This window comes from Erythrolamprus reginae, unplaced genomic scaffold, assembly GCF_031021105.1.
Source record: "Erythrolamprus reginae isolate rEryReg1 unplaced genomic scaffold, rEryReg1.hap1 H_24, whole genome shotgun sequence".
In the NCBI taxonomy this organism is placed as follows: Eukaryota; Metazoa; Chordata; class Lepidosauria; order Squamata; family Dipsadidae; genus Erythrolamprus; species Erythrolamprus reginae.
The window spans coordinates 472,418-484,439 of record NW_027248478.1 but is presented as its reverse complement, the minus strand read 5'-3'; the positions used below and the strand labels follow the sequence as shown (position 1 = coordinate 484,439).

The 12,022-nt window shown below is 37.9% G+C and overlaps 1 protein-coding gene across 1 annotated transcript; it reads right to left on the bottom strand.

The window, feature by feature from the left end:
• Positions 1–382: 382 nt before the first annotated feature.
• Positions 383–10,748, bottom strand: LOC139155506 (cathepsin O-like). The gene is made up of 8 exons (XM_070730658.1): positions 10,582–10,748; positions 9,795–9,900; positions 9,401–9,540; positions 7,997–8,164; positions 7,451–7,572; positions 3,649–3,812; positions 2,175–2,267; positions 383–1,255 (listed from the first exon to the last, which is right to left on the bottom strand). The coding sequence occupies exons 1-8, from the start codon at positions 10,741–10,743 to the stop codon at positions 1,221–1,223; spliced, it is 990 nt and encodes a 329-aa protein (XP_070586759.1). The 5' UTR covers positions 10,744–10,748; the 3' UTR covers positions 383–1,220.
• Between the last annotated feature and the right edge of the window lie 1,274 nt (positions 10,749–12,022).

Below are 12,022 nucleotides of genomic sequence, written 5' to 3'. Positions count from 1 at the left end.
GGGGTGGTTGATAAAAGCCTCAAAAACAGAGCATTTTAAACAACAAAAGGCAATAAATGAAGGAGAGCAAAGTAAATTAATTAAATAGAAATATATATTAAAAGGTTTCATGTAAATTACATTTAGTTGTGCATCATTTTTGTTTATTATGTCTTTTTTGGAATAGTTTATTGCTTTTCTGCATTATTTCAAAAAGAAATGATGTTAATAGGTGAGAGCATATCAAATTTTATTGATTGACAGAACTGTCTTGCCTTCTTCTTGGATGCATTAGTCAATCTGCAATTATGATGGATTTTCATGTGTTTCTTTCCCAGTTATTACTGAACCAAAGTAGAAAATCATAGTGAGAGCAATTTTTGAAATTCAAATATAAAGTAGGTTTTTTTTAAATGTTTACCTTTATTATTAAAATATCAGATGATTTAGACATGAATATACAACTAGAGTTTCATATGACCTTTTGAGACATTTAATTAAAACTTATTAAACTGTTAGAAATATTTCAACTGTGATCAACTATTCATTGGAAATACTTCTAAATTATATCTATATATGTATAAAAAGCTTCCATCCCCTACTATTATCCAAATTGTCAATTCCAATTATTGTAGGATTCTATTCCATTTGAATCAAATTTATAAGTGGAGAAGCAAAAACTACACAGGAATATGCTTCTAATCCCAAATGGTTTTCCATAGAATATAAAAGATTACAAGACAGAATAAATAAATCTCAGTAGTGGCACAGTATCAAAGAAAATAGTTTCTAAAATATATTTCTTGAAGTTAATTCATTCAGTCTGCAGCATAACCAATATAGCAATAGCTTATATACCAGTTCACAGTGCTTTACAGTTATCTCTAAATGGTTTACAGAGCTAACATACTGCTCCAACAATCTGGGTTCTCATTTTACCGACCTTGCAAAGATGGAAGGCTAAGTCAACCTTGAGCCGGTCCGGATCGAACCCCTGGCAGTGAACATTTGTCCTGCATTCTAATCACTGTGCCAACATGTCCCTAATCATACTACCTATAGATGATTAAACAATCATTAAAAAGGGGTAAGCTGTGAATCAGCAACAAGTTTTGAGGAACTAGCTGGAAGATTGTTTTCAGATCCAAGGGTTGTTACTATCTGAACACTGGCAACAGTCCTTTAATTCTTCATTATAAACTAGTGTCTGCAATGTTTGCCACAAACACTTAGCAGCTAATTCATACAGATACAGCAGAAACTAAATCAGCAATACCTAGAGAGCAAGAAACAAAGTTATCATTTAATCTTTTAAAAAATCTATTATTTCTGTTACATTTAAAAAGTATTTTGACTTTTTTCTTATTCTTAACCTAAGTACAGAATAACAATAGAATATCTATAAAATATAACACAAAATATAAACATTTATATCAGAGGTCTTCAAACTTGGCAACTTTTAAGATTTGTGGACTTCAGTTCTCAGAATTCTGGGAGTTGAAGTCCACAAGTCTTAAAGTTGCCAAGTTTGAGGATCTCTGATCTGTATCAAAATAAAGACAATAAACATTCAGATTAACACAATACAACAATTAAAACAATACAACAATTAAAATGAACAGTAATATGATGCTGCCATTAACTATCAACGTCAAGTCACTGTACATAAGGAATCTTTCTTGATATTCAGAGCAGCCCTGGGTCTCCAGCACTTGTTATCATTTTCTCCAAGGCCACCACAGTTGTGCTAATTTCATGTCTAAGACTATCCCATAGTAGTACAAGCTATAAAATAACTGCTTCCTGGCTTTTGGAATCATTAAGAGCTTTTGATGCAATGTCTCTTCAGCCAGGTTCCTTCATTACACACACCTCTGAAGTTTTCAGTAGTTTTAAGCATGCAGACTTTCTCCTATGGGCGGAGCTATCCTCCAATAATAAGATCAGCAATTTTGTCTCAATTTCAGATATAATGTTAAAGAAGCTGAATTTATAGCTACGTTAATCAAGTGTAATTAAGAGTCTAAGCTATAGTCAGGGAGGCATTTGAATTATCTTCAACGTCAGATATTAGAAAACTTAGTTTTCCAGTGTACAACATATTACCTGAAAATTCAAACCATAACAAAGGCTGTTACAGCAGGTGCTATGTAGGAAATCATTCACATCTAAATTCAATATAAATAAAAACTTACCACAAATATTAGAACCCATTTTAACATGAGCGTAGCCATTTATTCCCCATGTATGTCCCCAGGAGTTCCGTACAATCCAATAGGGAATTCTACCTGTAAATTATTTTATTAAGTGAGTATTTCCCTTTAAAAATAAAAAGGGGAATCTGGTTTCTTAGGAAGCCAAATTGCCATCATGTCAGTTCAGAAAAGCACTTGCAAGCATTGTAAAACATTGTGCCTCTCTCCCTGGTCACATGGCCTCATTTTGGGTGCTTGATAACTTTACATATTTACAACTGGTTGCCAAATGCCCCGCAATCATGTGATTTCCTTTTGTATGTTTCGCTGCTGGCTTTGCCAGAAAGGCAATCGGGAAGCCAGAAGGAAAGGTTGCAAGGTTGGAGAGTACATAAGATTTAAGGTCTATTTCTTCATCCTGTCAAGGGATTTCTCCTCCCTTCCCCTCAGAAGTGTGCATGCCGGAAAAACAAAATAAAAATCTGTTAAAATACTACTAAACATAAGCATTTGGAAAATGCTGGTGTTTGCTAAAATCTTTCTTTTTCTAGACTTTCCAAAAAGGAGAGGAAAATTCTAGCAAACAACAACATCCTGAAAGTTTTACAAGACTGGTGTTCACTAGCATTTTTAGGTCTATTTCTCCCTCAATCCTGGAGGAATGGACCTCAAATCTGAGAATGATCATTCTCCTTGGTGGAACAGGGAAAGGGCACAGCACTTAATGATTACAATTGGATCATTAAGTGGGCCAGGCCGGGCCAGGCCAGGCCTACTCGCTGCCCTAGCCTACGCCTGGGTACACCATTGTGACCAAAGGACACACAAGCAGGCCTAGGGGTTTTTCCTCTATACAACTCTAGGGCTAGAGGCCCACCTCTTTTTTATTACACCTCATAGGTGGACAATGTCATTCCCAGGGTGGTCAGGAAAATTGTACATGAACAGGCAGAAATGATCCTACTGGTACTGCACTGGCCCAGGACCTGATTTGCAGATCTAGTGGCTCTCTCCGTAGTATCCCCTTGGAGGATCCCAATGACAGAGTGGTTGCTGTCACAGGGCTCCATCCTGCATCCAGATCCCAGCTGGTGGCAACTGACCGCTGGGCGCTTGAGCGGCTAAAACTATGCAAGGCTCCGGAGGACATCTCTGACATCAGGCTGTCAGACAGAAGGCTGTCACATGGTATGTCACTTAACAACCACTTTGCTGAAGACTGCTATTATGCAGCATAGGTATCTATATCCAAGTATAATTTTATACCGGTAATTATAAAACTTGGAACAATTTAATTAAACTGAGAAATCAAGGTTATAATATAATTTCAGACATAACAGCAATTTGTTATAGGGATTGTACATATGTCAAAGAATGTATGTAAGGCCTTTTCATAAATAAACAAAGAAATAAAATAGCAAACATAAAACTATTTTGCATTGAACTAAATAACAAAATAAACATGACATTTTACCTGTTCTATCAAAACCAGTAACAACCACAGCATGATTTTGTTCTCCACTAGAACAATGATGTTGTATGATACCACCAAGATAATCTTGCCAGCTAAGTGCATCTACAACTACTGACAAAGGACCCCATTTAATCAGCATCTTCATCATTTCATCTTCATGTTTGCTGTAAGACACAGAAATAATGATATATAGTAAGAATGCAATACTCAAAACACCATTCTGCAATAAAACAGTTCTGGTCAATCCATTTCAAGAAGCTGACCATTCTTGTCGTGTATTCAGAAACTGGAGTACCTTGTGCCAGTGAAATTATATAAGGAAATATTTACTATCACTGCACCAATGGGCCAGAGACAGTTGGTGTCCATTAAAGGCAAATACGAAAATTTAACTTGGGGGGACTGATTCATTAAACAGACTTTTTCATTATTTGGTGATGAAGTCAAAAGTCAGAAGTTGTTTACTGTAGGGATCCCCAACCCATGGTCCATGGACTGGCACCGCTCTGTGGCAGTGCACCAGAAAGTGGGCCACACAAACAAGCAAAGCTACATCTGCAGGATATAAAACTATGTCCTCTCTGGTGCGTGGAAAAACCTCTCCCGACAGAAGACTCCCCTGATGTTCCAAAGGTTGGGGCCTGCTGATTTACTGTATCCAAACTCTGCTGAATTACATTGCAACTGTCATAAATACTTGCCACTTAGAAGCATCTGAATTTTAATCATGTGATCATGGAATTTCTGAAATTGTTGTAAATGTGAAAGATGGTCATTTTTTTCATTTTTGTTGTAACACTGAACAGTTACTAAACAAGACTTACCTATATAGTGGTACCTCTACCTAAGAATGCCTCTACTTAAGAAATTTTCTAGGTAAGAACCAGGTGTTCAAGATTTTTTAATCTCTTCTCAAGAACCATTTTCTACTTAAGTACCCGAGCCCAGAAAAATTTCCCAGGAAAGTTGAGAGCGGCACGAAGGCCCAGCCAGTTTCCTGCTATTCCCCCTTTAATCCCAGCCATCTCAGGCTTTTCTGAGCTGCCACAGGAGTCTTTCAGTGGCACTTAAGGAGGCTTTGGCAGTCCAGAGCGAATGGAGCATTTTCCTTTCTCTGGGCACTTGGAGAGGGAATGAACCACTTCGCTGTGGTGACTTGCTTGCGCTGCCTCCCATACACCCAGTGCAAGGTTGCCTCCCAGAGCGTCTGGGTGCGGAAAGGCAAAAGGGGGCGCTTCGCCCCGGCTGGATCAACTCGGCTTCAGCCAAACTGAGGAGTCACCACAGTGAAGGAAAGGCGCCGGCTACAAAGTGAGCGAGCGAGAGGAGCCCTTCAGCATGGGAAGGAAAAGAAAGCAGGTAGCAGCAGTAGCAGCTTTTCCGTCAAAGGAGCAGGAGGATCCCCCCTCTTGCCACCTGTGTTTCTCTCTCTGGTGCAGTGTATGGGAGGCAGCCTCGTGCCAGGTGTATGGGAGGCAGGTGCTCTTCTTCACCGCCTCAGAGTTCCTTTTTTAAAAAAGCCTTAGTTTTTATTTTTTTTATTCCCCTCACCTCAACTTCTTCCTTCGGCAGCAATTGTCCTCCTCCTCTTCTTCTTCCTCCTCCTCCCACCCAAATTCCGAGCTTTTATTTCTTTCCTAATGGGTTTGCACGCATTATTTGCTTTTACATTGATTCCTATGGGAAAAATTGCCTCTACTTACAAACTTTCCTACTTAACAACCTGGTCACGGAACGAATTAAGTTCTTAAGTAGAGGTACCACTGTAGTTATAAAAGAGAAACTGAATGTTTAGATCTGATTTTTCTTGGAGAGTATATTTCCTTGCCTGAAAAAACTGCTTGTCAGGCAAACTGCTTTATATGATATATAAAGAGAAATTTGATATACAATTTCTCATGCAATTAAGAATTGTACCAAATTTTGCCTGTTATTTTATGCATTACAATATTCTGAATAATTCTATATGCTTGCATAATTCTTTTAAAAATCTGTCAAACATATATTGGCTGTAGAATAAAGGCAATGATTTTTAAATATATCAATATGTGTTACAATAGGCATAATTTTTCAAAGTTGTAATGATGTTAATTAGCTACTAAAAAGGTCAGTTCTGGTAGTATTTTAATGAACTCTTACATCTAAAGGTAAGTTTAAAATATGCATTTTAAAATATACTGATTTGAACAAGCAAAAGAAAATTGATAGTTTTTATTTATTTACTGACACTGGTGAATATTGCTTAATTATTTATACAGATTGTATAAACCCAAACAGCTTTATTATTTTCAATATCACTATTTATTCTGGCCACATGGGAAAAGAGTCAGTACATTGCAAACAGTACATATTTTTATGAACAATTGGGTAAATGTATAACATGCATCTGTCTCCTCACGGATGGACCTCAAAGATTGACTTGATTTGAAAAAAGATGGCCTTTACCACATACAGCATTTTAAAAATCATTCTGCCCTGTCATTAGTAATGTCCTAAATTAAAAGCAGAAAAGTATTGTGGGTTTTTTTGCCACACATATGATGGATAAATTTATTGTGTCTGGAGACTCAATACATTTATGTAAAATTCTAAAAAGAAAGAGAGGGATAGAATCCAAACTACTATTAAATTTATTGAGGACTATGAAGTAGCTATCATTTCAAGAATGTTTGTTAAAGTTTTACTCTGTTGACGACATCCACTCATTGTTAAGCTGATTATACCATTGAATACAGACAAAGGATGCAAACAATCTAAGCATAGATATACAGGTAATCCTTGTCTTATGATCACAATTGAGCCCAGAATTTCAGCTGTAAGTTGCTGTTTGCAAGTTAAGCAGGTCACCACAATACCTGACTTGATTTTATGACTATTTTTACAATAATCACAGAGTGAATCACTGTGGTTATTAAACAAATCACATGGTTATTGCATTATTTTAAAAATGTTTTAAATGTCTCATCATCCAGGAGAGGGTTCCACTTTCCTTCACCATGAGTTCGCATTGCAATGCTTTGTGAGTGCATGCATGCTCTGAGTCTTTGGAGAAGGGCAGCATACAAATCTAATAAATAAATAAGCAAATTCCTTCATGCAATTTGGCTTCGTACATGCTAAGTAGCTGGAACAGTTTAAACTCAGGGGGGCGGGAGGGCCCTTTTACAAGCAGCAGAACAGGAAAAACCTTGAAAACAGTAAAAGAAATAAAAAAAAAAGAAAAAAAGATGGCAGCGCCCACAGACTGGCACTGACTAAACCAGATCTGTGATGCCATCATCACGTCACCTGCAGGTCACTAACAGTTCAGGCAATCTCGTCCAAACTGAGAGGAACCCACCCCTGTCATCATCCAAAGTGGAGCTAATATTCATCAGCTAATATTCATGATCCAAAGTGGAGCTAATCAGTGTTTTTTTCATTTTCTAAAAGAAGCAAAGCATTGCAAATCATGATTACATGATTGTGAGACAGTGCAATCAGTCATAAATATGAGCTGGCTGCCAAGCACATGATGTGATTGGAGGGGGTGGATGTGGCAGTCATAACTTCAAGGACAAATTATAATTGCTTTTCTGACGTCTGTCATAACTTCAACTGCTTGTTAAGCAACTGATCATTAAGCAAAGACTATCTATATTTATGAAGTTCAACATACTAATTCCCTATTGCTATAGAATCAACTTTTGAACATGACTCCACATAGATCAGATGAAGGTGTAACATCTGGAAGGCCAATGTTTTTCTTATGTTTCCTTTAAGCCAGTTAAGGGGAAAAAAACATAAACATATTCATTATTACCTTAGATCATATGCAACGTAATCTGTTATTGAGATTCCAAAATCAGAACGTCTGAAGTAATGGCACAATCCTGTATGACCTTTAAACAGATACTTTGAATCTCTCACCAGTTTCACATGTGTCTTTAGGGGGGGGAAATCAATGATTCATAATTAAACACCAATATTTAATGCTTTTTAAAATTATCTTTGATATGTTCTATGCAAGAGGGCCAAATAATATTGCAGTCAAGCAAAGCATGAAATTCCCCTTTTCTTGGATTGCATACTATGAAGAGATCAGGAATTTAGAACTGTTCTCAATTCCTATTTCTAAAGGGTTTTATGGAAAATATTTGAAGAACTTACATAATGCCTGAGGGACATGGTCAATATAGCCATTTCAAGCCAATCCACTAGCTTGAAAAATCAAGGTAGCAGTGCAGAGTAATTTTTGCATTAGCATGACATCGAGTTCAACCAAAGCTATTTTTTAAAATAATTCTAAGATTTTTCTCTTCTCTTCACAAATACTATTAACTTATCAATAGAGATTTTAAATAAATACCTCATTTAGCCAACTCAGCGCACTAACAGTTGAACCCCCATTGCAACCATAATTATTATATGAACAGTCAATGACTTGCTGTACACTGAGTTCTTCCAGAGTGTTTCTTTTAATGGCATAAGCAGATTCTATTCCACTAACAATACTGAAAGCCCAGCAGGCACCACACTGGAAGAAAAAAAAATCCCATAGGTATTATTCTTTGAATAACGGTTTAAGAAAGCATGTTTACTATAAATATTATGTTATTCCACTGCACTATTTATGATTTTTTATGTATAAAGTTTTTCTGATTACATATAGTATTTAATCTATTTTTCAAGAAAGCCCTTTTGATTCCTTTCAAAGAAGTGGACAGCTATTGATTGTTGTTTTTTAACTGCAGAAGTTTTTTCTAAGTACTTTCAGCCAGTTGCAATTTAATTTAAAAAACCTAGTTTACTCAAGTCACTTTGAGCCAATTATGATCATTCATCTATCTTATGTCACAGGTTTGTGGTAAAATTAAATGAGAATGAGGGAAAGAACTCTGTACCCTCTGAACCCTTAGGTTCCCAGTAATAAATACAAATTACTGTAAGTAAAAGCTGCACCATGCAAATCTAAGACATAATGTATTATAATACTAACTTGAAAAGAATGCAGAAATATTTTTACCTATGAATTATAGCTCTGCTAATTACAGAGTAAGGCCACCATAGAATTAAAATATGTATGTCCAAAACTATTCCTTTATTTCTTTATTCAGATTTGTCTGCCACTCAACTCCCAAGGGACTCTGGGTGGCTCACAACCAAATAATAAAATATATATGTAACATGAAAACCCCTTAAATTTAAAACCAACAATTAAAAATAATTAAAACTGTTAAAAACCATACATGCCATTAATGGTCGGATCCTGATGGTGTACCATCAGATCAACGGCCCCAGGCCTGCCAGAGAAGCCAGGTCTTTACAGCTTTCCAGAAGGCCAATAGGGTGGGGGTAGTCCGGATCTCAGGAGGTAGCTGGTTCCAAACAGTTGGAGCAGGCACAGAAAAGGCCCTCCTCCGTAGGCCTGCCAGCCGACACTGTTTAGCTGACGGAACCTGGTGAAGACCAACTGTGTGAGTCCTTATCGGTCGCTGGGAGCTATGTGGTAGAAGACAATCGCAAAGATAGTCTGGTCCTAAGCCATGTAGGGCTTAAAAGGTAATGACCAGCACCTTGAATTGCACCCAGACAACAGGAACCAATGCAGTCCGCGGAGAATTGGTGTAGTATGGGTGTACCTAGGGGCACCCACAACAGTTCTGGTGGCTGCATTCTTGACCAGCTGTAGTTTCTGAAAGTTCTTCAGGGATAGCCCCATGTAGAGTACATTCTATAACACTGAGATTAAATAAAAAGAAAGACAGTTTACCTGTCCTTGATCTCTCACTTCTGTAACGACATTCTTGTCCCTCCAATCAAACTTTGCTGGCAAGGGTGAATCTGTTCCTTGTAATGCAATTTGAGGAACATATCTGGCAACTTTTGAAGGTCTACATTGTAGGTAAATAGCTTTAATATAAAAACAACTTATTTATATTAACTTTATCATAACTACAATCATCAGAGATATCTTGTTTTGAAAGCAAATACATTTTAATTTAATCAGATACTTTTTGCAGCAATAGCAATCCAACAGTGTTCAATGCACTCTGCCATTTTGAAACTTCTTAAGGATAATATCAGATATCAAATCCTCAGAATACATTCATCCATGATAAAGTGGTACCACTGGCAAAAAGTACACTTGGTAATATGTTCTGTACCTTTAAATTCTTCAGGAGATAAGTGAGAAAACTGGTTTATTCCATACAAAGCAGTATTGTCACCGAATGATAATGAATTCCAATGCTGAATTCTCTTAATACTTTCCTGAGAAAATAAAGAGACCATATATATGTCAATCAATTTTCAAATAACTACGCTATAGTCATTCAACACACCTCTTGTGTGCATAGTTTCCACCAACTGTACACTTCTGAAGCTAACAGGGATTTCAGCACTTGGGAAAATGGTTTTCACCACGTGCTGTTTTGAGAATATATTTTGTATTTCAGATCAGCCTTTCTTCAATTCTTCATAAGGCAGCTCTCCTGCACAGTTTTTCTAATCTTTCATTTACAAAAAATGTAAAAACTATGCGGAAGTTTTATTGTAAGCCACCCAGAGAGCTTCTAATTAATACAGATTTCTACTTAACACCAAGTAGGGAAAAACAGTTTTCTCTACTAATTCCCATTTTAGTGTAATTACCGCCCTTCCTTCCTTTTGTTATTACATGGCAAAACTCTTGGCCATTTGGCAACGGGATCGCTGGTTTTGCAGTCCTGTAAAAAAAATTCTCAACTAAGAGAAACGGGAAAAAGGAAGAGCCCCGAAGTTTAAAGAGCAACACCGCAAAGTGAGGAACTGGTAGGGCGGAGTAATGCAGCATAAAGTGGAAGAAAACGCCGAAAATCGGTGCCTGCCGACTGAGTCTGCGCACGAAGAAGGGTGGCAGGTAGATTACCCGCGACGGGGTCGAAAGGAGCCTTTACGTTCTTTTGTACCTACCCGCAAGGCGATTTCTTTCTTCCACTCGCTGCCCCTGGGATTGCGAAAGGGGGAGGAGAGATTTGCCGGTGGAAATTCGGAGCGGGAGGCATCCCCAAGAAAAGGAAACAGGATTAAGAAGGCGCACGGCCACGGGATCCTGAGGGCATGTCGGATTTCCATTTCGCTCTGCTGGCCCCTCCTCCTCCCGCTTAGCGTAGTGGGAAGATCCGGTGAGGCCTGGTCCGGTTTGACTGGAGCACCCCTTTGTAATTAATCGCCTTTGCTGCTTGAATATTTGCAAAAAGTACAAAGTGCCAAAAGATAACGGAGAAACAAAAGGGACAGATGCAGACGGTACATCCATATACATAAATATTAACAAAGCATTAAATCTTAACCACGTATTGTATTGCTCATCTTTCTTTTTAAAACAGTGTTTGATGCCTTTTAGTCAGTATGGATTCCTGGTAATGTCTGGACTAGTTTCTTTAGTTTTCTCAGCAAAGTACTTTGGAAGTGGCCTACCATCGCTTGCTTACTAGGGCTGAGGGAAAATGACTTAGGTATGTGTGGTTTGTTAGAGCAACACATAGTTGGTTCATGTTTTAGCATGTGATTCTGATCCTAGAGACTGACTGACACAATCTCACTGTTTCCAGTGTCTTACTTCCCACTTGGAACTGAACCCAGATGGACATTTCTCCCAACATAGACACCTAAGATTATTTTGTGTGCTAGCCCTTTTAAAACGTTCCTTTTTAAAGGAACGAGAAAATTGCAAATGGTATCCAAAGGTGAGCAAATTGTTGGTATTTTTCCTTAGTGATTGCTCTTAGTGCAACTGACAGTTACCTGTGCATCCACAATGGTTTCCTAAATGGTTCCCCATGCATCCTATGCATCAATAATGGTGTACTCTCTATTTTTTCTTATTACAATTTGATTTTCTGTTATTTTAGAGAAATGTTCTCCTGTATTCTTTTATCTGAAGGTTTCTGTCCGTGGAAACTGCCTTGTGCTTTGCTAAATTTGTTGAAATTTGCTGTAAAGAAAGTTAGCATCTGTTCTGCCTGGGTCACTCCAGAAGCCAATACCAACCCAAAAAGAGAAGCCAGACACACTGGTAAAAGGCAAAGGCAGTTTTATAAAATTCAAGAAAAACACAGGTAACAGAAAATGTCCTTACAAACAGGAAAATGCTGTATCTTCAGATATATCCACGAAGGCAAAAGTCCATGCAGCAATACAGAATTCTTGCTGCCAAGCCGAGGCTGTAAATAGCAGACCTACACCTCCCACGGGTCTTCCAAAGCTGCTGGGCCACAAGCCAAGAACAGAGACTCCGAGAAACAAGACAGGATAACGCAACTCCAAACTGATAACACTCCACATGGCTTCAAGGGCTTACCTGCCTTTTAAACCCTGCTAAGGAGGACCACACCCAAACCCAGCTGTTCCT